Source organism: Rhinatrema bivittatum, chromosome 3 (assembly GCF_901001135.1).
Source record: "Rhinatrema bivittatum chromosome 3, aRhiBiv1.1, whole genome shotgun sequence".
In the NCBI taxonomy this organism is placed as follows: domain Eukaryota; kingdom Metazoa; phylum Chordata; class Amphibia; order Gymnophiona; family Rhinatrematidae; genus Rhinatrema; species Rhinatrema bivittatum.
The window spans coordinates 471,092,513-471,119,526 of NC_042617.1; the positions used below are offsets into that span (position 1 = coordinate 471,092,513).

Genomic DNA, 27,014 nt, shown 5'->3' on the forward strand with positions numbered 1-27,014 from the left:
CTCGTTTTAAAATAGTCTGATAGTTTTTTAAATTTAAAAATATGCACATATGTCTCAGCCCTCCTCCTGGAACACCTCTCCCCTGTGCATGTAAAAGTATGAGCACAGGGATGGTAACTTTCATTGGGGCACGCGGGCGCACATGTACGTGTGTTCGTCAGCCCGCGCTCAGGAACACAGCCATTTTAAAACATACTCGTGTATATGCGCACATGTTATAAAACAGCCTGGCCAATTGCACATGTGCAAGCAATTTTAAGTGGGTGGAGGCCTGTACGTGCAAATGCCTCTTCTACCATGTAAGTGGATGGATTTTAGACACAAGCGCCAACGGCATTGCAGGTTTTCCCAGTTTGTGCACATTTCGCATTAGTTTCATACTCTTCCTTCCCTCCGTTAGACCCAATCCTTAAAACCCCTTGATCTATCTAGATTTTTTTGTTTTATAAGTTACACGTCTTACTTAGCAGAAGTAAAGTTACACGGCAGGGGATCCCAGAGTGCACCAGGGCGCAAATTTACATACTGATTTCAAGTATAAATCCAGGAATGCATATACCCTGCACAGACCACATCCATGCCCTGCCCCTTTTTTTTTAAACTTTGCATTTGTGCACACAGCAAGTATGCATGTAACCAGGCGGCTTTTAAAATCCACTTGGCACACATGCCAGCCCGACATATTTGCACATCCCCAATTTTGGTGCGCGCTGGGCTTTTAAAATTCAACTTATATTGTGTACGGAGATGTGCTGAAATTTCAGATCATGCATTCATTTGAGCACATATGATTTTAAATATGCCTGCCACACATAAGTATTCCATTTTAAGAGATTACTCGAACAAACCTACTTCACGTATCTTCTATCGCACTTTGCCAGCTTTAATGCATGCATATTAGTGGATTTTAAAACATTCTCACGCAAGAGGTATTCCCAGTATTTTCCACCAGTTTGCCCAGTCCATGTCAAGATCATCCAGACCCCTCTGGTTCTTCATCCTGCCCCCCCCCCCCCCCCCCACGTTGACTGGACACCTAAAGCCCTAAAACGTGAGATCTGCAGACTTGCATAAATTTACTGCTGCTCCTGATGATGAGCAACTAATAAGCCGCCACTCACTGTGGCCTAAGATTTTAAAATACAGTTACGCGCAGTTGATCTCGCCCTGGAAAGTACAGTTGCTTATCTGTAACAGGTGTTCTCTTAGGACAGAAGGATGTTAGTCCTCACACATGGGTGACATCATCGGATGGAGCCCGGTACAGAACTTTGATCTCAAAGAATCTAGAGCAGTGGTTCTCAACCCTGTCCTGGGGACCCCCCCAGCCAGTCGGGTTTTCAGGATATCCACAATGAATATGCATGAGAGAAAATTTGCATGTTATGGAGGCAGTATATGCAATTTTTCTCTCATGCATATTCATTGTGGATATCCTGAAAACCCGACTGGCTGGGGGGGTCCCCAGGACAGGGTTGAGAACCACTGATCTAGAGCTTTCAACATGCCCTACTAAGCATGTGCAGCTGTAGTCATCACCCTAGGCAGAGTACCTCAATCCATGATACAGCTAATACATAGAGAAATCAACTCTCAGGGGAGGCAGGAGGTATCATGAGGACTAACATCCTGCAGTCCTAGGAGAACACCTCTTACAGGTAAGCAACTGTGCTTTCTCCTAGGACAAGCAGGATGGTAGTCCTCACACATGGGTGAATCTCTAGCTCTAGGCTGTCCAAGCAGGACAAAGCGGGAAACCGCATAGTACTGGACCACTACCTCCCTCATTTGCCTGAGAGACAGCCAATCCACCAGGGGCACAGGATGGAGAAGAGTTGGCTTCCACAAAGAAAGCCAGGGAAAAGACTGAGACACAAATCCTCATGTGTAGCAGGGTTGCTTGAGGCAGAGGAGTGATGTGAGTGCAAGCAGAAGCAAACTCTGCATCACAGTAAACAGTACAAGCAAGGTGCCTGATAAGTAAACTCCAATAAAAACAGTGGATCTAGATCCTCCCGGATATAGGAAGGACCCAGAGATGTAAACAAGAGAGACTCTTGGATGAAAACCACACAATTTCATTTGGTGTGAAAAAACAACCAAAAAACAAACTGGAGCCCAAGAACCCTCCAGAAAGAAACTCATCTACTGACATCCAAAGAATCGAATATATCTGGAGACAGTGCCCAGGTTTATCTGGTAGGCCAAATGGGCAAAAGAAACCTAAGCAATGCTTGGAAGAAAAAGCAGCAAACCACAGCAGGGCCTGGGACAGACACTGTATCCCGAAGCATCAGACCTAGCTGACCATATAAGACAGCGTCAAGGGTTTCAGGGGATGAGAGACAATCCTCGAAACAAACCTGTAGCCCAAAACTCCTGAGCAGGGAGATGAGATAGGCCTGAAGCTCTTGCAAAAGCACCTTCAGAACAGGTTCATCTATCCTGTCACAGGATCGCAAGGGGAGCAGAAAGGCCCTTTGGGCAACCAGGCGAATGAGAAAAGCTAAGGCAGTATTGGCCAAGGAATGGCAAAATAAGTGGAAAAAACATGGTGTATCCTTCCCTGCAAGTATGCAGAGATATATCATGGGTGCCTTAGGTTTACCTCCCCTCCCTCCGGCAACCCAATCAGAAGTAGGAAGGAGTAAAGAACACAAGAAGGCAGACCCAAGGAATGCGGGGGCAAGCACAATTTTCCCAGTTGTCTATCAACCCCCAAGCGAACAACTCACTGCCGAAACCAGTAAGGAACAACCCACTGTGAAGGAACCCTCAGTTTTCTTGAAACAGCGGAAACTGAAAGCGATTACCCCAGGGAAGAAATCACAAAGGCTCCACTAGGAGACGGGAAGCCGGGGAGTCACATGCGCAAACCCCAGTAGAACATGATCACATTATCAGTCCAGAGACCTGAAGGGCATCAGGGCAGGCCCAGGGTGATCTCGGAACAGAGTACCAAGCACCTGGCTGAGGTATCATTACCCCAGCCATAAGAGCATATACTTCCCCTCCTAACAGAGCATGTGGCCCAGCAATGGACAACATGCTGGGCCAACAATGGACTCCTCTGTCTGCAGACAGGGTGATCCTGAAAAAGGGGGGAAGAATAGCTTGCACGCTACTGCAAGCAGAGGACAGTGCCTCTGTTGCGGGCTACTGGGCCCCCAACGTCCTGAGCCATGGATATGGCAAAAGGGTGAAAGGCACGATTGCCCAGATAATTAACTGAAATTCCCCTCATATAGGAGGGTCCTGCAGGCAAGAGTGACTGAGATAGCGATCCTTAAAGAAGATGCCCACAGAATCCAGCAGATAGCAGAGTGACTCCTGAACAGGAGGAAACCTGGAGGGTCACCGGGGAGCAACACTGGAAAGGCTCCCTCATGGATAAACCTGCTGCATTTTAGAGTGCCCATGGACGAGTGCTATTCTCGACTACTGTTTCGGTTGGCATCAGTCAGAGCAGTGCCATCCCTTGTCCGGGAATGGAAAATGAGGGACAACCCTCAAAGGGGTGCACAGTCGGGCATCCAGAGGAGTACCCGGTTGAATCTCCCCTTCCAGAGGGGAGAGGGTAAGCAGCAGGATTGGGGCCTCCTGATCCCGAAAGACCTAGCAACTCCCCAAAGGAGAGCTAAGGCACAATCACTGATCACTGAGGTGCCAAAGCAACAAACCCACCCCAGGCAGCCAGCCTCGGATAGGGGAAATTGCCACTGCAATCCCCAGAGGGGCCTCAGCTGAAGACGGTCCAATTACCGCTGCTCCTTGGCCCTGGCCTCCATAGAGATGCACTGATTCAGATTGGGGCCCTGGACCAGAGAGAAAAAGCTTTTCAGGGACAGAACCCCCAGGGACTGTTCCAGAAGAAGAAGGGGAGTTGGACATGGTAGAGGTCAAAAGACATATTCCTCTGTTTAGAAAGGAGAGGACTCCTGAGCCACTCTCTCGATATCCACTCTCCTCAGGATCTGACCACGAATGCAGTCCTAGGTCAGTCCTGCAGCTGCAGAATACAGCCCGGATGGAAATAACCCACACATACACATACACACACAAATGCCCAGGCGGCAAAAGGCAACTGGAAGCCCTCCACTGTGAAAGCACACTGGGCGGAACTCATGCAGTGGTAACCCATCCACAGATGGTGACACACCTATGATCCTAAGCGCCGTGCTTGTGGGAGAAATACCATGACCCACGAGAACCGAAAACCACGTGCCAGAGTCGGTGGCTACATGCCGTCCAACAACCAAGCACAGAGTGTGTAATGACACCTTCGTGCCAGTGCTTCTCAGCACTATGTGGTGTGGACTGGCGCGGAGGCTGAGACCATGATGAAAAATGGCAGAATCCTAGTACGGCTGAGGGCTGCACAGCCAGGGAGAATGCCACCTGCCAGCATCCTAGGTACTTGGAACAGATGCCTCCTCTTTCCCAACCATGCAAGCTGCGCGTCAACGGCACAGTAACTCCAGTGGAATGGAGAGAACAGGGTGACAACGGCGTCTCTAGCACCACTGGTGCTCTGGGTAAGGCATGGTGGAGGGTGGCAGTCTATGGCGTCGCCCCCTCCAATACCTGATAACACTTTGAGAGGTGAGCCCTCGAAACTGCGTTGGAACCTTCTCACCTGCGAGTCCCACAGGGAACGACAGCAGCAAAGTCCCTGGCGATTGCAGGTGCTTAAGGAGTACTGCAGACATGTCCTGCGATCTCCGACTGCAGCCACTGGTGCCCAGAGTGGTGATGGAGCCTGTAGGGATCATGTTGCTTTTTTGATCACTAATGCAAAGCCACTTCTGGGCACCCAATGACTCTGCACCCAGGGCCCTAACTGCACTAAACTGAAACTTAATCAGTTCGATGGTAAATTAGCACCATTCCTGGCGCCATAGGTGCCCACAGATGTCGACCACCCAGGGGCCCCAGTGGGAACTCGGCCTGAAGGTATTGGCCAAGGATGCCATGGGCATCTGCAGGGAGAGGCCCTGCAGCCCACCCACAGGTCACTGATGCAAAAAGAACCAATAACCGCCAGTACAAAAGGCAATGCCCCTTGGCTCACTTATTCGTCCGGGGGTGTCTGTGCTGTAAGCTCAATGGCCTTGCAAGCATTAACATTAATGGTGTGCACATCCTGGCAGGGCTTCCAATGCTGGGATCGTTGGCTGAAGGGACAGCTCTGAGCTAGTCAGTGCTCCGTAGTGGACACCACCCAGGAGCCTTGAGGGCACTGGACCACTGCGTACAGAAGCACCGGCACACCAGGATGCCTCGAGTAGATGGTTACCCCTGTGCTTGATCTGTAAGAGGCCAAAAATCCTTGCCACCCGAGGGCTGCAGGGTCACACGGGGACTTCAGAGAGTCCCGGAGGTCGATGACCTCAGAGGTGACAAGGGCGCTCAAGGGCTATCCCAGTGCCTGGACAGTGGAGCTCATGTAGTCGAGGCATTAATGAGAGGCATCAGTGGTCCGAAGGCCTCTACAGTGGCCCCACACTTTGATGGCCTCAAGGGTGTCAATGTTATTGGGGCAGCACTGCATCACATTGGCACTGAGGTCATGCTGGCATCAAGGCCGCACACCTCAACGACCTAGTAGGTGGCTGCAGTATTGAAGCTATGCACCTCGACAGCATCAAGAACCTGCCACCTCTTCAACCCAGACAACCCCAAGGGTGGCCATGCATGCACTTTGATGGATCAAGGACATTGATGGCATCGAGGGTCCCACAGGCATCGAGAGCACCACAGGCATCAAGGGCACAGCGGCATCGATGGTACCATGGTCATCACAGCATTGAGTGCAGTGACAGCACTGAGGCATTGAGTGCACCAAAGGCACCATGACATCGAGAGTGCGCCGCACAACGGCACTGAGGACATTGTGGGCACCCTGGCACAAAGGACACCGCAGCACCGATGGCATCGCAGTATCGATGGCATTGCGGCGAGGCATCAAAGGCATCGACTTGCACTGTACTCCACCCCCTCGATGCCCAAGCTGGTGTAGCAAGACTCCAGTTCCACCAATGCCATCAACATAGAAGGCCACTATGGCATTGTGGGCAGTTACGCACTTTGATGGCAACAAGGGTGACCCTGGACCTCCACAATGTCAATGGTACTTGAAGATGGGCCTGGTCCCTGACGTGATCCTGACATCGATGCATTGGATGAACGGTGCACTGGTCACAGCTGAGCACAGGCAACCGTTCATGAGCATGGCACCGAGGTGTGACAGCAAGCTGCTAGCCCAGGCTCTGCTCACACTCTCTCCTAGAGAGACTGCATTGCCAAGGCTGGCAAGCAGGAGAGGAGGCAACATCATCCAGGGCTCCCATCCGTGGAGACTAGTTCCTTGAGATGTAGGGAGGATGAGCTCTCACCCCCCATAGGAATGGCATGGTCCTCGATCCTTCCACCGTCTGAATCCATGAATACCAATCAATCGGTGAACCGCCATTGAACTCCAGCCCGGGTAGGACTCAGGCAAGTCCCCAGGCTCAGTGGCCTACACAGATCACTGACGGACTGTATAAGTTAGTCCTGTCAACACCATGGAAAAAGAGAAAAACAGACAGAGCAAAGAGGGGGCACAGATATAAAAACTATAGAAGCAGTTTTTTGTTTTTTTTAAAGTAATAGACTCTGCCAGGCTGCACAGGGAAAGTGCCCAAATCTTCAGTTAGCTGGATAAAGTTTGAGTCATCTGCCTAAATGATTTTGAACAAGGACCTCTATGTAACCAATTAGTTTTAGCATACTGCGATGTCTTTATATTTAGTGTTGTCTGACACTCATCATTGTGCTTGGTTATTTCTCTCAATTACTAATCAAATGTTATCAGAATGGATGGGGGAAGAATTTTATTATGAGTTAAAAGGCTGTACTAAACAACAGCTTTTCTTCAGTATGAAGCAATTATTGTAGCCAGTATAAAATATTGATTGTGTCCTTCCTAGTTACATCTTTAGTTTTAATAATGTATTTAAAATAATATCAGCTTTTGTTCTACAATTTTTGAATTGTTCTGTCCATGGCTTTATATGTCTATAAAACTGTGTTAATCAAAATCAGAATTAATAATGGTCATTAAATTTATTTTTTCCATTGGCAATTATAACAGAGAGAATTAAAATCTCTCTATAAAAATGTAATCCTCTGCCTCCATGTTACACTAATGGACCACTGTGCAAAGCCTCTTGCAGTGGTTTCATGTCGCAAGGCAGGCAAAAGTTTAACATAATAAAGCACTGCATTTTGTGCCATTTTTAACTTGAAAATTTAACAGAGTTAGAGATGTCATAGAGTGACAGGACTCAAATGAAGAGAGAAAGGACAGGTTGTGGGGCACAGAGTGCAGGGGATGGGCTAGTGGGTGCTAATTTGACCGCAAATGTTTTGTGGGTCTCTGCGAGTTCATTATATTTGCTGCACCGGAGGTGGACCCTTGGGCCGAGGTGGGGTTGACGCTACCCATATAAGGGATCCTACGGGTCCCCACCATTGGCAGGCAGAGAGGGGCTGACGGACGGAGGCCGGCTGGCACTTCACCAATACCAGCCCTCATTCCCCGTGGGTTGAGCCTTTGAGTGCTGGGGCCGGTTGGACTTAGGTGGCCTCTGTCAGTGGTCATTGATGGGTGGAATGAGGTCAGCCCAGAGGCAGCAACTAGTGTAGGTATCAGTCTGTACAGGATGAGGCGGAGTCCCAGAGACCTGGGCACCAATAGGAACACAGTCTGACAGAGGGTGCCCGAGCAAGTGCAGGCAGAAGCCTGAATGAACCACGTCCAGGACAAGGGCTGAAGAGGCGTCTTTAAGCAAGCTGGGATCAGGGCTGGCAGCAGTCTGGAAGCAGTGGCAAGCAAGGCTGAGGTCTAGACGAGGAGAGAGTCAAAAGGACGGTCAGACAAAGCAGAAGTCCAGGGCTGGAGAGAAGAAATGGCGTAGTCAAGCGATGCAGAGGTCCGGGGCTGGAGAGAGGCAATGGAGTAGTCAGGCAATGCAGAGGTCAGAGGCTGGAGAGAGGCAACGGAGTAGTAAGGCAATGCAGAGGTCAAACTAGGTTAGCAATCCGAAGGAGAGTGAAGGAACAGGAACACTGGAACAAGGAAACAGGAATGAAGGCAATCAGGATCGGGAACCAGGAACTGAGGAGACAACGAGTACTCGACTAGCGAGGGGACCTGTTGCGAAGGCAATTTGAGAGAACAGAGCCCGGGCTTATATAACGGAGCTCTGCCGACATCATCATCTAGGGCTGTGGCCAGGTTCCCGCCGCGGGCCCCATTTATGGACTAGCTGTGCGTGCGCGCATGCCTAAGGAGGGGCGCGGTGCTGGTCAGAACGGCGTCTCTCTCCGTGGGCCATGCAGAGAGGCCCGACGCAGAACATCAGGAGCTGCAGCAGAGCTGGAGGCCCCAGGGGCGGACTGAGAATGGAGCCGGTGGCCCACAGCCGCCAAAGATGAGGGACCAGATGCTGGATCACTTTGAAAGAGGTGAGGGGGCCGAGCCACAGATCTGCTGCGGCCGGCGCACGTAACAATATTTACATAAAATATAAGGTTTATCACATTTTAATTACTGGAAATTTGCAACCATTATCATTGTTTTCCAGAAGCAAGCAAATGATGCATGGTCTCTAACATATTGAATGGTATTTAATATATGACATCTAAAACAGAGTAGAGTATCCTGACAAAATAAAGTATAAGATTTTTGAAGGCTCATGAATAAGACTAGTCTTGGGGAAGCCCAGTATCAAAAAGATTGTACATTCCTGTTCAAATGAATATACCTAAGACCTGAAGTTAAAAACATGATACGTCTATACTTTTTTTTCTTGTCTGCTTTATAGAGTCTTAAAACTAGAAGGCTGTTGGTTTTATACATAGTATGGACTCATTCAATAACTACACTGATACTTGCTTTGTATTTTGCTTGTTACATAGCAATAAGAAGTATATATCATATTTGTCCAATTATAAGATGGTCTTGAACATAAGACAATCCTCATTTTTTTCATACCAAAGTAGAAACACTGTATTTTATCTCCCTTCCCCAGTCATCCTGTAGGGTTTTGGCCAAGCATATGTTGACTTGTTTGTTCAAAGCAAAGTTAGTAAATAAAATTTTGCACCATTTATAAATTAGTACCTAGCAAAGAATTGCGTGAAGCCTCTGCTATGGCTCTTCTGGGCATGCTATGATTCTACTTGGCCTGTGCCAGGGACAGTTGCAGGTGCATGGAAGCCTGCATTGCTTCCCCTGATACAGGGATGGAACTTCCCTCCGAATGTGTCACTTCACAGCTAGTAATCCAAACCCTGGAGGGAGATGAGATTGCAGCTGGAAAGCTGCTGAGAAGCCAGAATTCTATGAGCCATGAGTAGATGGAGAGTGTTTGACATAAGCAGGGTGGGTGAGCCGCAAATAGGTGGTAAGCAGTCTCACCAACCGGCAAGTCTTAAATCCAGCAAGGCACACAGGCTGTATGGATGGAAGCACACCTTAGACTGGCGAGATGCAAGACCTGCTTTTCCACCTGATTATAATTATAAGACGAGGCATGTTTTTGGAAAAGCACATTTCCAAAAAAAAAAACCCTTCATCTGATAAATTGGGACAATATAGGATATATTTATTTTGCTGGAATTATTTTTTTTAATATACTGCTTTTTTGGCACTAGTGGATTACATTCAGGTACAGTGGGTATTTCTCTGCCCCCAGAGGGCTTGCAATCTAAAAAGTGAAGTTTAAAAGCCCGGTGTGCACATCAATTAAAGCAGTGGTTCTCAACCTTTTTTCTGTCGGGACACACCTGACGGATGGTTCTCACATGCATGACACACTGAACCCATGATCGTCACGGGGCTAGATGTAAAAGTACAGTTTGCATCTACGGGAACCACCCCCTCCCCCCCTCGACCCACAATAATGAATGTAAAGCAGAATTATGATATTCCCTGTACAACTCACCATACAAAAATGATAATCTGGTTCTAGTGTCATCTTAGTAACAGCAACTCAAACTCCTTCTACTACCAGGCTCAATAGCCCTACTTATGAAAAGACAACAGTTTACTACCAATGCATGTCCTCTTGAGAAAACACAACAAATAAGACTGATACAAACACTTACATGCTAGTAAAATATCTCATCTCGGTAACTGACACAGAACCGACCTAACATACTCCCAGGATCTGTAGTAACGCACATAAACTAATCCGCACACACAGTTACACCTGTATTATGGAATACACTCAAACAGGAGCAACCCTATCTATGAAAAGGCAACACTACAAATATTAAATCAGGCCCTAAACACCAAAACACCTCCTGTTAGGAAAACAGAACTGGCAAGCAGCTATAGATCCCCACACAGAAATAATTGTAAAACTATACTAATAAGCAGAATAAATGTTTCAAAACAGCTATGAACAGAATAACATCCAACAATTAAAAACTCATAAAAACTATTGAAAATTCTCCAAACACCAATAAAATATTTCAAAAAAGCAGACACATCACATAATATTAAATAATTAAAATGGCAGTCAATCAAGAAAGATAAACTTAAAAAGCCACCTTTACTTACCCCCTCCAGCAGCTCTCCTACTCCTGTCCTCTTCCATGCAGGCCGTAGCACACACCAGAAGCAGCAGTAGTGGTTAAGCTCTATACTCATGGTCCTCTTCCTTAGGGCCCATGACCAGTCTCTCTGCCTCTCACACAAACACCACACCAGTCACACCCCCATAACCAGTTTCTGTCTCTCACACACCAATCATCTCCCAACCAGTCTTTGACACACACACCAGTCACATTCCTGAACAGTTTCTCTCATGCCATACTCACACACAGGCTTCCCACTCCCGAGTTCTATCTTACATATACGGGCTTCTCACTCCCATACTGTGTCTCACACACACCCACACACCCAGGTTTCTCACTCCCATGCTCACTCTCTCCACATGCACAGGCTTCTCATTCTCATAATCACTTTCACTCTTTTACACACACCTGCACCAGTCTCTCTCTCATTCCCTTGCTCGCTCTCTTCACATGCACAGGCTTCTCATTCCCTTAATCACTTTCTTTCTCTCAAATACACACACCCCAGTCTCTCTCTCTCTCACACCGTCACCTTACCAACCAGTCTCTCTCTCATGCATGCACACACACACACACACAGGCTTCCCACTCCCATGCTCTCTCTCACATATACAAGCTTCTCACCCCCATGCTCTCTCTCACATATACAGGCTTCTCAGTCCCATGCTTTCTTTCACACACACACACACACCCACAACACCAGGCTTCTTACTCCCATGCTTTCTCACATATCCAGATTTCTCACTTCCATGCTTTTTCTCTCTCTCACACACACACACATCAGTCACCTCCCTGACAATCTCTCACTCTCTCACACACACTCCAGTCATCTCCCTGACCAGTCATTTTTATTGTCCCTCACATATACACACATCACCTTTCTGACCAGTTTATCTCAATCACACACATGCTCTCTCCCACACACTTACACATATGCTCTCAATCACACACACACATTCTCTCACTTACACACAGGCTGGCTGTCTTCTCTCTCTCTCACTCATTTCCTCCCCCCTCCCCTCCCCCCCAGGAGCACAAATGGTAGCTGCAGGAGCCTCCTCCAGCCCCTGCAGGCCAAGAAAGAAGAATCCCATCGGCCGCGGGAGGCTTATACTTCTGTCTCCTTTGCCGATTACTGGCTGCTTCAATTGCTCTGGGCCACACTAATGCACGGGGGCTGATACTGCTGCCGCCGCCGCTACTTTTCCACGTGGCACGGCTCTTTCTCCTTCCCGCGCACTGCACTGCATATCACTTCCTGTTCCGGGGCAGGCACAGGAAGAAGAAAAAGCCAGCCGCGGGTGCCACAGCTTCCTCTTCCTCTAACACTGCTGCCATTCCCATTGGGCTTGAACGTGCTGTTAGCCCGACGGCAGCAGGGAAGAAAGAGCAGCGGGAGAGAGCGGGAGCACGCGACACACCTGCCGGTTGAGAGATGTGTGAATATATCGGCCTTGCACGCACCTAACAGGTTTTAAAAGCCACCGAGATACAAACATATCTCTCGGAGTGTGCAGATCTCGGAAGTTATCAAAAAGGGGCAGGGCATGGGCTGGTCTGGGCAGGAAATGGGCATTTCGGGGCATGTACCTGAGATGCTGACATAAATATTTATGCTCCCCGGTACACGCCGAGGTCCCCTGCTCCAGAACTTTAATTCTGCTATGGCTGACATGTAAGTGATAAAATAAAGAAAACTAGGCAGATCAGCAGGGGTTTAAGGGTTGGGACTAACTGAGGGAAAGGAAGGCTAATAAACTAGGGGGGTGTGGAAGACCTCTCGCTTAACTGGGCAAACTGGAAAAGAACTGGTTTTAATGGCAATGTTATTGGTGCCCGCTCTTTTTAAAATCCTCCCAATTTCATTGTAGAAGTGGCATTTGCACTCATAGGTGCTCGCCCACTTAAAATTGAGTACACATGTGCATGTGGCCAGGCTATTTTATAACAGCTGATTAAGAGTGGCTTGAGATCTAGGATGATTAGGCAGTCTATACAAATTTTATTATTTTTATTTTTAATGACGAGTTTTGTGGTGATTATTTTGTGTTAATATCTATTTGTATTGTATCACCTCATGTTTTATATTTATTACTTTTTCTTTTTATATTTTTTTCATGCATTTTAGCTGTGTAATGTCATGATTATGAATGTTATTCTAGAAACGGCTTAGAAAAGTTGAAAAGCGATTAATACATTTTAAATAAATAAATAAACAGGCGCACATATGCTTGTGTGTGTTATAAAATGTCAGTGTCCCTGGGCATGGGCCGGTTTTAAAATTCACCTTTTAGTTTGTACCTGAGGCAACGGATGGTAAAGTGACTTGCTCAAGGTCACATGGAGAAGAAGTGGGATTTTCAATCACATTCATCTCAAATAAATCTACTATTGTCAACATTTGTATAGTTACCACAAAGTGAAAAAACTATATCAAAAACTATTGACTGACCTCATGACAAAACATATTTTAATATATTTTAAAGTCATTGCTACAACTTAAGGAATCTCTAGCTAATTTAAAAAAATGCTTTAGCACCTGCTTACCAATGTCAATATATTTTGAATCCAGTGGAGTGCCAATAGAATTGCAAAGCACCAACACATACTGAAAGGAAAAAAAAACAAAATTAGTCTGTCTTCATGTGCAAGAAACCCACTGTGATGGCCAGTTCTTTATTTTCTGAAAATACATGGTAGCACTTGCCAATCTTTATAACCTTCCCTTTTTCATACCGTAAGGAGGTATACGGAAGAAATCTAAGTCCTCAAGATGCAAATAGTAAGGGCACTTGCCATAGCTATATAGTATAAATAAATGCACTTTATTTACATTAACAAGAAAAATGTCCAGAATCAGAATGTACACTTCATTGATCTACCAATTTAATTACTAGGAGGGAAGGGGGCACTTAGTAGATAAATGGGTCCAGGCAGTGCAGATCAGAGCAGTCGTTTAAAAGATTTGCTGGCAAGACACAAACATTTTAGGATACAGTTCAGCAAGAAAGTACTACACAGTAAATGTGTCATTCCCAAGTTTCTATAACCTTTTTGCACAAATTTCTGGGAAAAAATTGGTCAAAAGATTCATGCACCCAGTAGCAAAGTGCAGACAAAACCTCCATTAGGAACCCACATCTTGCATATCCTCAGTGTAAGCTTTTCAAAACTTTATGGCAAGTACTGACTTGGAAAAAGGAATGCCACATCTTGCAAAATACTGATGGTCTATTCTTTTAGGCGTCAATAGTTTTCTGGATAATATTACAGACACTAGATCAATCCACTCTTTTAATAAAACATTTTGTGGATAGTGTGCTGAAATCAGACATTCTTCTGCAATGTACTTTTAAACAAAATGCATTTTTATAGGCATATTATTAAGAACAAGAAGAAAAACAATATTCACACCAAATAGCTTACCATGACTTAAACACAGGGAGACTAATACTGAATAAAGCTGAGCCCCTAAATTTAGGACCCCAAGTTAGGTGCCTATTTTCAGCCCAACGTAGGAGCTCAAATTTAATAGCAGGCCTAAAATTTAGGCCTGCTATTAATTTGCATACCTATTTATTTATTTATTTAAAATTCTTATATACCACACTACAAAGGTTTGCCTGAGTAGGTTTACAATATAACATTCATAGTTAAAACAAATACTACAACACTCATGACACTCGTACCTAGTGCTGAAAATGAGTGCTAAGCTTTTAACTTTGTTTCCCCACCCTAGCTCCACCCCATTAGCCACACACTTTTTAGGACCTTACATTTAGGGACTTAGTGAAACCAGAAGCCTAAATTTAGGAACTCAGCCCTAGTACATTTTCAAAAGGGCCAATTTAGGAGCCTAACTCCAAAAGTTAGTAGCCTAAATCCTTTGAAGATTTGTCCCAGGGTATTCAGTAGGATATAAAATGAGCAGTGGGCACAGACTGGGCTCCCATGCACAATGTCTATATTCCAAAGCAGAACCCCATACTCTTTGAAATACTAGGAATCCTTTGGAACTTGTACAGAATGCCAGCTTTCAAAATCTGTCATTCTGACTTTAACCTTTCAATCTCTGCCCATCACTCCTCAGCTGGTACAGCAATTAAGAACAAGTTTTATACCACTGTAGTTCCAGCATGAAAGTTGAGGAATAAAACACGAATTTTGATCTCTGGAAAAAATTTCACATGATAAATTGAGTACAAGAGCTAAGATACCCTGTTATTAAAATGATAGATACAGTAGGTGACTCCTTTAAATAAGCAAAGAATAGGGAAAGGATGCATGTTTTGATGCACAGGAAACCAATCAAAAATAAAAATCATTAATTTAATATGAATTTTTGTAAAACATCAAGAACCTGAATTACAAAGGCTTTTTTCCCATTCTGTCTCTATGGGGAAAAGTACTTAGTAGATCAGGTCCTAAGTGAGTGGTAAAAGGTTTATGAGCTAAACATGACACTGCTTTTAGAATTTTGCAACTCACTGATTACAGTAGACTGAAGGGAAACAAATCAATTACTAATTTACATGCATTATTTCCCATGTATTTAAACAGAACAGTCTGCATGGATTTTAAAACAGGAGGACACAACATCAAATTATTTAACTATCTAAAAAACAATCTGAGACTTAAAGCCCTGTATTTCATATCTGTCCTTGCTCCCTATCTCTTCCAGTGCTTTTTTTTTTTTACTTGAAATTAAGGCAGTTCTAAAATCAGAGTCCTACTCAGCCAGGGCAATAGGAACAATCTAGCCTTTCCCTCACTTGCAGGGTCCTGCCATCTCTTTGTGAGATATACAATGGTATGGTTCTGTGATATGTACTAAATTTCTTTTATTTCACTTTGTTAGTTGTACTTTTCCTCCTTTTCAGTACCTTGTGAATCAAGAGCCAAAAGTGGGATACCCAACATTCAGCAATTTACAGGTGCATCTCACTGCCTTCGATCTACCCGTCTTCCCCATTCCTATCTCAAGGGTTGCTGCAGAAGCACTTGGCCCTGCAAAACTACACATCAGGGGCATTGTGAAGAGGCATTCTCAGGAGCGAGGTTGGGAAAGTGGGTTGCACTTAACGCACATAATTTTCAGTTTTCAAAAGAATTAGCATAATTTTTCTTGGAAAAATTACTCACACAAAAGCAAGTTTGCTTACCATAAAATATTTTCCATAGATAAAAGGATGAATTAGCCATGATATGTGGGTGATTTTGACACCAAATGGACTCATCTCTTCTAGCTAGTAGAGCTTTTTAGCCTTACTGAGCATATGTGGGAATTCCCGAGTGGGCATTATTTTGTGAGCCTCCACGGTTGACTACAGAGCTTAATTTAGCTAGGTAGTCAATTCGTCAAGGAGGCTGATGGGTATTTAGCATGGCTAATTCATTCTATCTATGGAAAAAAATGTTTATGGTAAAAAACTTGCTTTTTCTGTTAATAAGCAGGGCTGAAATTAGCCATGACATGTGAAGAGTCCTAAGCTGAGGGTTGCAGCAGAGTGTTTACTGATTAAATAACTGGGTCCTACAGTGAAGAGTATACTACTGAGTGAACAGGCTATACAAAACTGCTTGTCCAAATTTACTGTCAATCCTTGAAAGGTTGTTCTTAAAAGGTTGTACTGGGATGTAAAAGTGTGTACTAATGACCAAGTTGCAGCTTTGCAGATGTCTTCGAGAGGTACCGCTTGCAGATGAGCAATGAAAGAGGTCACAGCTCTAACTTGATGAGCTTTGACAGAGATTGTAATTTGTAGGTCTGAGGCTGTGTAACAGTGCTGGATGCAGTGTGTTATCCAGTTAGACAATGTATGTATGGTGACTGCTATGCCATCAGTTAGGATCGTAAGATACAAACAGCTGCAAAGTCTGGCAATGAAGCTGAATTTTTCTCTTGTAGTAGGTCAAAACTCTTTGGCATTCTCCCCTTCATGTGTGTGTGGCCTCAGAAAGAAGGTAGGCAATATGATAGATGGATTAATATGGAAAGTTGATATGACTTTTGGTAGAAACTTCGGGTAGCTGCAGAGCACCACACTATTGTAGAAGAAATGCATATATGCCAGATAGTGAATGAATCCTTGAAGTTCTCTGTTTTTCTGACTGATGTTACCACTATAAGAAACCCTGCTTTCCACTATTTTCCATGTCAAAAACTTAAGAGAAGTTGATTTTAATGGATCAAAGGGTGGCCTCATCAATAGAGATAGAACAATATTCAAATCCCATGGCACCAGAGGTTTATCTTGTCATAAGCCTTTCATAAATCTTCACCCCAATGGATGAGTTCAAATAGGTTTACCGTCAACTTGAAAATGTAAGTCGCTATGGTGCTAAGATATATTTTTACTGAAGATGTGGCAAAGCCTGATTCAGAAAGAGAGAGCAAGTTAGTAAATATTTGGACTCAAATAAAAACAGATCCAAAGTATTAAGTTGACACCATATGGAGAATTTTTATTTTCATTTAAAGTCATAAGCTTTCCTAGTTGATGGCTTCCTGGCAGATACTATTATGTCCTCAAAATTTCTAGATAAAGAGAGACCTGCGATTACTGAGTGTTCAACATCCAAGATACCAAGTTGAGGAATGGAAGATTTGGATGGCATAGATTTCCTTCCACTTGAATTAACAATGTTAGGTCTATCCCATTAGCATCGGAGGAGTTCGGGTAAGCTCTACAAGATATGCAAACCAATTCTACCTGGGCCATGTGGAGATATGAGGATTAGTCAAGCCCAATCCCTTAGCACTTTTTGCACTGTTCTGGCTATCAATGGATTCGGTGGAAAAGCACAAATGAGATCTGCATTCCAATCGAGCAGGAAAATGTATTGAGCTAACCTGAGTCTGCTGGGTAGAACTGAGCAAAATTTCTCCAGCTTTCGACACAATAGATTCATTTTTGGAAGACCCCATAAGTCTAATACTATGTTGATTGTTGCAGCAACCATGCATGAGAATGGAAAACTCTGCTCAGACAATCTGCTAGTATGTTAGAAATCCCTGGAAAATAAGTGTCTTGCAGGACAGCTTGATGTTTGAATGCTTATTCCCATATCCTTATCGCATCTTGGCAGACAATCCATAAGCCTGTGCCTCTCTGTTGTTCACATAAAACTTGGCTACTTGTTTGCCGGCTTGAATTAGAATGTTCTTCCCTTAGACAAAATGCGTGAAAGTCAACAGAGCATATCTGATTGCTCTCCATTCTAACAAATTGTTCTGAAAATGTCTTTCTCTGAGAGACCAAGTTCCTTGGGTTCAAAAAGGTCCAATGTGAGTTCCCCATCCTTTTGTGGAGGCATCCATTGCTAAAGTTACTTAATGGGGGAGCCCGTAGAGTGGAGCACCCTCCTGACGAATGTGAGGGTTTACCCACCAGGGTAATTCACTTTTCATCTTCCTTGAAACTTGTTCTTTGGTTGTCAAGGGCTGAGTTAGCAGGTCCCATTGACAGCATAGACCCCACTTCAGGTAATGGCTATGAAGGTGGGTTAGTGGAACTACATGAATGGACACTGCCATACGACCTAAAACAACCAGGACTTCTCTGGCTGTCGAGCGCTGTGAGTTCAATAGCTTGTGAATGATTAATCTCAGAGTGTTTGCTAGTTCATAAACAGAAAAGCTCTCTGGGTCAACACTAGATTTGACTTCTCAAAATACATCCCAACTTCTGTAGAAGCTAAATTAACTTTTTCAGGGAGACAAATACACCCTTTTGGGAGTTGTCCATGATTAGTCAATCGTTCAGGTATGGAAAGATTTGGCTTCCCTGATGTCTTAAGTATGTTGCTACTACAGTCAGGCATTTGGTGAAGACTCTCAGAGCAGTTGACAGTCCAAAGGGGAGTATTCTGTACTGATCATGGGAAGAAACTACTTGAAGCGAAGATAATGCCAATGGGCAAGATGCATGGTTGCATAGACATATGTAACATTCAGACTGTGGGCACACATCGGTTCTCCCTTTTGAATGTAGGGAAGAATCATAATGAGGGAATTCATTTTGAATTTCTCTCAGAGCAGATGTTTGTTCTGGTTTCTCAGGTACAGAATGTCTCTTAGTCCACCAGATATTTTGGGACTGAGTACCAGGAGTAGAATCCCTGACCATATTGGAGTGTAGGGATCAGCTCTATTGCTTATTGTTGAAGAAGTGATTCCTCTTCTAGACGGAGTTGCATGAATTGTAACACATCTGGATTGAAGGCAGAACAATGAGGAAGAGATAGTAGCCAGAAGCAATGCAAACGACAACCAGATTCCACAATCTTGAGAACATAGTGGTCTTTGGTTATCTTCCACTACTCTTCCAAGAAGGCTTGGCTTCTCTCCCCTACCGGAGAGGGCAGGCTTCTCTCCCCTACCGGAGGAATACGACGAGTGAGGTTATCAAATTTGCGGATGATACTAAATTATTCAGAGTAGTTAAATCACAAGCTCACTGTGATACATTACAGGAGGACCTTGCAAGACTGGAAGACTGGGCATCCAAATGGCAGATGAAATTTAATGTGGACAAGTGCAAGGTGTTGCATATAGGGAAAAATAACCCTTACACGATGTTAGGTTCCATATTAGGAGCTACCACCCAGGAAATAGATCTAGGCATCATAGTGGATAATGCTTTAAAATCATTGGCTCAGTGTGCTGCTGCAGTCAAAAAAGCAAACAGAATGTTAGGAATTATTAGGAAGGGAATGGTTAATAAAACGGAAAATGTCATAATGCCTCTATATCGCTCCATGGTGAGACCGCACCTTGAATACCGTGTACAATTCTGCTCACCGCATCTCAAAAAAGATATAGTTGCGATGGATAAGGTACAGAGAAGGGCAACCAGAACGATAAAGGGGATGGAACAGCTCTCCTTTTGAGGAAAGCTTAAGAGGTTAGGACTGTTCAGCCTGGAGAAGAGACGGCTGAGGGGGGATATGATAGAGGTCTTTAAGATTATGAGAGGTCTTGAATGAGTAGATGTGACTCGGTTATTTACATTTTCGAATAATAGAAGGACTAGGGGGCATTCCATGAAGTTAGCAAGTAGCATATTTAAGACTAATCAGAGAAAATTCTTTTTCACTCAACGCACAATAAAGCTCTGGGATTTGTTGAAGGAGGATGTGGTTAGTGCAGTTAGTGTAGCTGGGTTCAAAAAAGGTTTGGATAAGTTCTTGGAGGAGAAGTCCATTAACGGCTTTTAATCAAGTTTACTTAGGGAATAACCACTGCTATTAATTGCATCAGTAGCATGGGACCTTCTTAGTGTTTGGGTAATTGCCAGGTTCTTGTGGCCTGATTTGGCCTCTGTTGGAAACAGGATGCTGGGCTTGATGGACTCTTGGTGTGACCCAGCATGGCAATTTCTTATGTTCTTATGTTCTTAATCAGAGTAGTCAAAAACTAGGCCAAGGTTTAGGCTGGATTTGTTGTGTCACTTTAGGCTGCTGGCATTGATGCAGATAAGCACGAGCTGGAAGTTACTGCTGTTGCTGAGCAGAAAGCAGTAGGGACTGGTATCTTTGAAAAGGCTGGAAGGGGCACTTCTGGAATGTAGAAGGAGCATTTTGAAGAAGACAGTTGTTCAGATCTTGTCAAGAGGGATCCCTCAGTCAACCTCAGAAGGGAATAGCCGTGGTGAACAATTCTAAAAGACTAGACTCTGCTGCAAGTGAATGAAGTGAAGAAGAACCTTTTAGCGAAGGTTCTGATGATGTATTCACCCGAATTGAATTTCATCCTGTGGGAGTGTGCTAGCAAAACTAGAAAGGAGAAGATAGAGAGCACTTTCTTTCCATTTGGCCAAAGAGGTAAAGAAATTTTTCATAAGCTACGCTACTTGATCTGACCTCGTGGGCAGTGGAACATCTTCATCAGAAACTGGGATAGACTTTTGACCTTGAATGAGAGGCCTGTTCAATGTAAGAGGTACCAGAGAAAATACTGGAGCTGGCATCTCTAAGCGTAAGCACAGTCCAGATGTATTCCACACATTAATAAAGGTGGAAGGAAGACAAAACAATTACTGGCATGGCTAAAAGGTGAGGTGTAAGAGGCTATTTTAGCCAAAAGATCTTCATTCAAAAATTGGAAAAAGGAGCCAACAGAAGAAAATAGGATAAAGCATAAGTGTTGGCAGGTGAAATGTAAGACATTGATAAGACAGGCTAAGAGAGAATTTGAAAAAGAGTTAGTCGTAAAGGCAAAAACTCACAGTAAACATTTTTTTAAATATATCCGAAACAGAAAGCCTGCGAGGGAGTCAGTTGGATCGTTAGATGATCGAGAGGTTAAAGGGGCCCCTTAGAGAAGATAAGGCCATCATGGAAATGATTTCTTTGCTTTGGTGTTTACTGAAGAGAATGTTGGGGAGATACCCATTCCAGAGAAGATTTTCATGGGTAATGATTCAGATGGACTGAACCAAATCACGGCGAACCTAAAAGATGTGGTAGGCCAGACTGACAAACTGAAGAGCAGTAAATCACCTGGACCGGATGGTACACACCCCAGGATTCTGAAGGAACTCAAAAATGAAATTTCAGATCTATTAGTAAAAATGTGTAACCTATCATTAAAATCATCCATTGTACCTGAAGACTGGAGGGTGGCTAATGTAACCCCAATATTTAAAAATGTCTTCAGGGGTGATCCAGGAAACTACAGACCAGTTAGCCTGACTTCAGTGCCAGCAAAAATAGTGGAAAGTGTTCTAAATATCAAAATCACAGAACATATAGAAAGACATGGTTTAATGGAACAAAGTCTGAATGGCTTTACCCAAGGCAAGTCTTACCTCGCAAATCTGCTTCACTTTTTTGAAGGGCTTAATAAACATGTAGATAAAGGTGAACTGGTAGATGTATATTTGGATTTTCAGAAGGCATTTGACAAAGTTCCTCATGAGAGGCTTCTAGGAAAAGTAAAAAGTCATGGGATAGGTGGCGATGTCCTTTCGTGGATTACAAACTGGTTAAAAAAACAAGAAACAGACAGTAAGATTAAATGGACAATTTTCTCAGTGGAGGGGAGTGGGCAGCGGAGTGCCTCAGGGATCTGTACTGGGACCCGTGCTTTTCAATATATTTATAAATGATCTGGAAAAGAATATGATGAGTGAGGTAATCAAATTTGCAGATGATACAAAATTATTCAGAGTAGTTAAATCACAAGCGGAGTGTGATAAATTGCAGGAAGACCTTGTAAGACTGGAAAATTGGGCATCCAAATGACAGATGAAATTGAATGTGGATAAGTGCAAAGTGATGCATAGAGGGAAAAATAACCCAAGCTATAGCTACACAATGTTGGGTTCCATATTAGGGGCTACCACCCAGGAAAGAGATCTAGGCGTCATAGTGGATAATACATTGAAATCGTCAGTTCAGTGTGCTGCAACAGTAAAAAAGCAAGCAGAATGTTGGGAATTATTAGAAAGGGAATGGTGAATAAAACGGAAAATGTCATAATGGCTCTGTATCGCTCCATGGTGAGACCGCACCTTGAATACTGTGTACAATTACGGTCGCCGCATCTCAAAAAAGATATAGTTGCGATGGAGAAGGAACAGAGAAGGGTGACCAAAATGATAAAGGGGATGGAACAGCTCCCCTATGAGGAAAGACTAAAGAGGTTATGACTGTTCAGCTTGGAGAAGAGACAGCTGAGGGGGGATATGATAGAGGTGTTTAAAATCATGAGAGGTCTAGAACGGGAAAAGTAGATCAGTTATTTATTGTTTCGGAGGACTAGGGAGCACTCCATGAAGTTAGAATGTAGCACATTTAAAACTAATCGGAGAAAGTTCTTTTTCACTCAATGCACAATTAAACTCTGGAATTTGTTGCCAGGGGATATGGTTAGTGCAGTTAGTGTAGCTGGGTTTAAAAAAGGTTTAGATAAGTTCTTGGAGGAGAAGTCCATTACCTGCTATTAATTAAGATGACTTAAAAAATAGCCACTGCTATTACTAGCATCAGTAGCATGGGATAGACTGTTTTTGGGTACTTGCCAGGTTCTTATGGCCTGGATTAGCCACTTCTGGAAACAGGATGCTGGGCTTGATGGACCCTTGGCCTGACTCAGTATGGCATATTCTTATGTTCTTATGCTGGTGAAATGCTCGTGATTGGAGGAGGTAGGGGGTATTACATTTCCCTCTGCTCCTGATCTTGGGTGATCTGCATAAATCTGTGTCAGTAATTTAACATGATGTCTATGTTTTTTGGCTCGAAACATCATATGGTGAATCGATGGCATTAAGGCTTTTAGCTTTGGTGGTGCTGAAGATTTATGTTTCGATGATGCCAGTTGCTTCAATATCATTGTGGTTGCATGTTATGATGACAGCGACTTGCCATGCTTCAAGTGGACCAGTGTTGATGGCACTGAGCGTGAGTGTAGATAGTGCAAATGGTACGAATATTGATAGTACCGGAGTCCCATGTATCATTAGGGTACAGGGGCCATGCATCGATGCTGCCAGTGCAATATACGTCAGAGCATTGTGCCTCGATGTTGCCATGCCTTACCAATGCACTATATGTCGACTGTGCCAATGCACCATGGATCGATGGCACCAATGCAACGTATGTCACTTCTTCTTGGATGCAGGATGGTCAGCACGAGTCGACCTGAGGTTTCGGCCTGTATTAACGAAGTGGGGAGTTTTTGAGGCGCTCTTGCTCAACTCTTTTCCTGGTGAGGCAGACATTGTTGCACTGCATGAGGACAACCCACTGCAACATCTAAGAGATCTATGCAGTTCCTCCATTTTATATCCCTGGTGTATTGAGGGTGAGAGGACATACGTTTGCAATTATAATAGTTTGCCTGGGCATGGTCTTGCCTCAGGCAACAGTAGTATGCTCATGACTATCTGTAATGGACACTACCTTGCCACAAATACAGTTCTTAAATCCACTTACTGTTGACTTATGTTTGCCGGACATCTTAAGGAGACAAGCAATAAACTCTTTTTTTTTAGTAGCACTGAAAAGTGCTGTTGGGGTTGCTCCTAAGGCAGCAGGACATCTGAGAAAAGAAATAAAGTCGATTTTTGAGGAAAATCCTAAGATTGAAGAGAAAAAATATGGAGATACTGAGTACATGCTGCCTCAGACAAAAGCTGCCTCAGACAAAAGAAGACTGAGGAGGTTAACGATGCAACAGCTGTGCAGGATATTTGTGCGGAAGCATACTCAATAGAGCTAAAAGCTCTACTAGCTAGGAGAGATGAGTCGTTTGGTGCCACCAGATGACATCAACCATGTCATAGTTAATTCAGTCCTATTTACTGTTGAAAAAAGCAAATTTGCTTACTGTAAATGGTGTTCTCCATAGACAGCAAGATTATTATCCAATGGTGCCAAATGGACTCTTCTCTCTAGAGCTTTTGCTGTACTGAGCATGTGTGGGAATTCTTGTATGGGCATTGCCTTGTAAGCCCTCCTCAGTCAATTTTAGAGCTAAATCGTAGTCAACTCCCAGGGAGGCTAGTTGGTATTTAGCATTGTACTATCTATGGAGAACAACATTTACAGTAAGCAAACTTGAGTGCTCTAATGACAGATAGGGCTGAATTAACCACAACACATTTGGGGGTTTCCAAGCTGAGGATTGCAGCATAGCATTTGCTGAATAAACAACCTAGACCCTACTGTGGAGAGTACAGTAGTGGGTGAACAGGCTAGCAAAACTGTTGTCTGAATTTACTGTTACTCTTTGAAAGACTGTCCAGACAGTAATGGGATGTAAAGGTATGCACTCATGACCAACTTGAAGCCTTGCAGATATCTTCAAGAGGTACAGCTCACAGATGACCCATTGATGCAGATATGGTTATAACTTGATACAGTCGGTAATTTGTAAGCCTGCCAGTGCATAACAATGTGTGATGCAGTCTGCTAGCCAGTTGGACAATGTTCATTTGACTACTGCTATGCCCAATCGATTACAATTGTAAAAGACAAATAATTGTGAGGCCTGATGATGTAGTAAACACAGTCTAAGGAATGAAGGGCCCTTTCACCTTTGTGCACGTGTGGCCTCAGAAAGATCATAGGTAACACAATGGCTTGATTAATGTGGAAAGCTGACACCACCTTAGATAAAAACTTTGGGTGGATGCAAAGAAACACCCTATTGTGGATTAATTGCATATAAGAAGTAGAGAACCAAAGCCTGGAGCTCAATGTCTCTTCCGGCTGACATGATTGCCACAAGAAATAATATTTTTCATGTGAGAATTCTGAGAGAAGCCAATGCTAATGGCTCAAATGGTAGCTTCATTAGTTGTGCGAGATCCATGTTCAGGTACCATGGCACAGATTGTTTTACAACTGAAGTTTTAGTATGCCATAAACCTTCCATGAACTTGGATACCAACAGATACGTAGAGATTGGCCTTTCCTCAATTTGAGAATGGTAGACTGCAATGGCATTGAGATGTACTTTCACAGATGAGGTACTAAAACTGGTAGAAGCAAGTAAAGCGCGTACTTAAGTGGTTCTTTTGGTATGCATGCAAATAAGTCCAAAGAACTTTGATATCATCATGCGGAGAACTGTTTCCATTTATCATGCGGAGAACTGTTTCCATTTAAATCCATAAGCTCTCCTAGTGCATGGCTTTCTGACAGACACTATTATTTCCTCAATATCTATGGGTAAGGAGAATTTGATGATCAGCGAGCACTCAACATCCAGGCCATTGTTGAAGGAGGGAAGGTTCGGATGATATAGTCATCTGTCTTCTTGAATTGAAAATGATGGATCTGCCCTGACATGGATCAGAGAGTTACTGAATAGTTGTACCAGATACACAAACCATACTTGTCTGGGCCATACTTGAACAATAAGAATTAGATGGGTCCAGTGCTTGAGCACTTTTGTACCTGTGAAGGAGTATACAGGAGAAAAGCCCAAGGATCATATCCAGAGATCTGGCTCAGTCCATCTTAAGCCTAAGACAGCAGAGAATCCTGATCCAGATGGAGATCCCTAGCAAGGTGTATATCTAGCCAGGCCCAGGAGGGAATAGTAGGCCCAGGTAGAAAAGGAAGTCTAGAGAAAGAGAATACTACTGAATTGTATGTTGTAGTACTACATATAGTATGTGTTGTTGAACTGTAAAGAATAGAAGAACACCTTTTTTTGTTTTCTTGTCATTAATAAAGAAGTTTATGCAAGATTTCTGCCAGAGTCCAGCTTGAATCTGTCCTCTGGCTACCCTAAGACTGCTCACGGTGCCACTTATGGTGTCAGCTGTGGGATTTCTGCGCTAAAGCCTTGCACATGCAGAGAAACCATGCCAAAAGAAGAAAAAGAAAATGGGAATTTTTTTCCTTCCTTTACTTTCCCCTTTATTGGGCCTTGCTTCATCAGCAGCTGAAAGTTTAATTTATAAACAAGCTAAGAAGGATAGCTTTGTCTGGAGTGAAGGATTTATATCTACAGTGAGTCAGTGCCAAACAAGCAGGTGTTGTTTTATTTTTCCTGCAAGGAGAAAGTTGTATTTGAATGTTCCAGAATAGGGCAAAAGCTTGCAGCAAACTTTAGTGATACCAGAGCCGAGGAGCAGCACAAAACATGGGGGGCGGGCACACCCTTACTGAATAAGTAGCCTAGTAGCTGGCATTGGTGAACAACTAGCAAACAGTACTGACCCAGTGAGCACAAGCAATGCACTTCAGAATGATGCAGGAATGCTCTCCACCTCCTATTCTGTTTAAGATGAAGGCAGGGGAAGACCTGGCTGTGTTCTTAAAGAATTTTGAAAGAACTGCCCACCAGTTGGGCAGTTCTACATACCTAGCAAACCTACTCACCGGCAAGATTCAAGCATCCTTCGAAGCGGCCAATCCCAAAGGGAGAGACAACTATTCCATGGTCAAAACTGCCATCTTAGAAAGAGTGGGTTATACAACAGAGACCTACCGGCAGCAATTTAAAAGAATATCCTACAGCCAGAGAAAACCCCATGAAGCCTTTTCCATCAGCCAAAAGATGCTGGATGAAAGTGGCTACAGCCTGAGGTGGAGACAAGCCTCGAGATAGCCAATCAGGTCCTTCTGCAGCAGTTCTTGGATGGGCTGGACAGAACCAGGCGGAATTGGGCATGTCAATACCCAGGGCTCACCCTGGAGGAAGCTTTGGAACTGGCAGACACCTTTCATCCAGCTCAGCTGATACCGGAAGGAGTGCATAGACTGGAGAGACAACCTGTACATGGCAGTGAGAGCCCAATACCCCAAAAACAATCCTCAGAGCAGGACAACTCTACTTCCATAATTACAGCACAACCATCAGGCTACTCTGTTTATTTCAACTGTGGAAAGCAAGTAAGAAGTGAAGATACTTGGCAAGAGGC

At 44.0% G+C, this 27,014-nt stretch overlaps 1 protein-coding gene across 2 annotated transcripts in view; it reads right to left on the reverse strand.

Moving 5' to 3' along the window:
- WDR35 (WD repeat domain 35) overlaps positions 1 to 27,014 on the reverse strand; it is a 333,796-nt gene that overhangs the window by 178,785 nt on the left and 127,997 nt on the right. For both annotated transcript variants that reach the window (XM_029595967.1, XM_029595968.1), the window contains one exon: positions 13,177 to 13,237. In XM_029595967.1, coding sequence (XP_029451827.1) covers positions 13,177 to 13,237 — 61 coding nt within the window. The remainder of the gene's footprint in view (positions 1 to 13,176; positions 13,238 to 27,014) is intronic.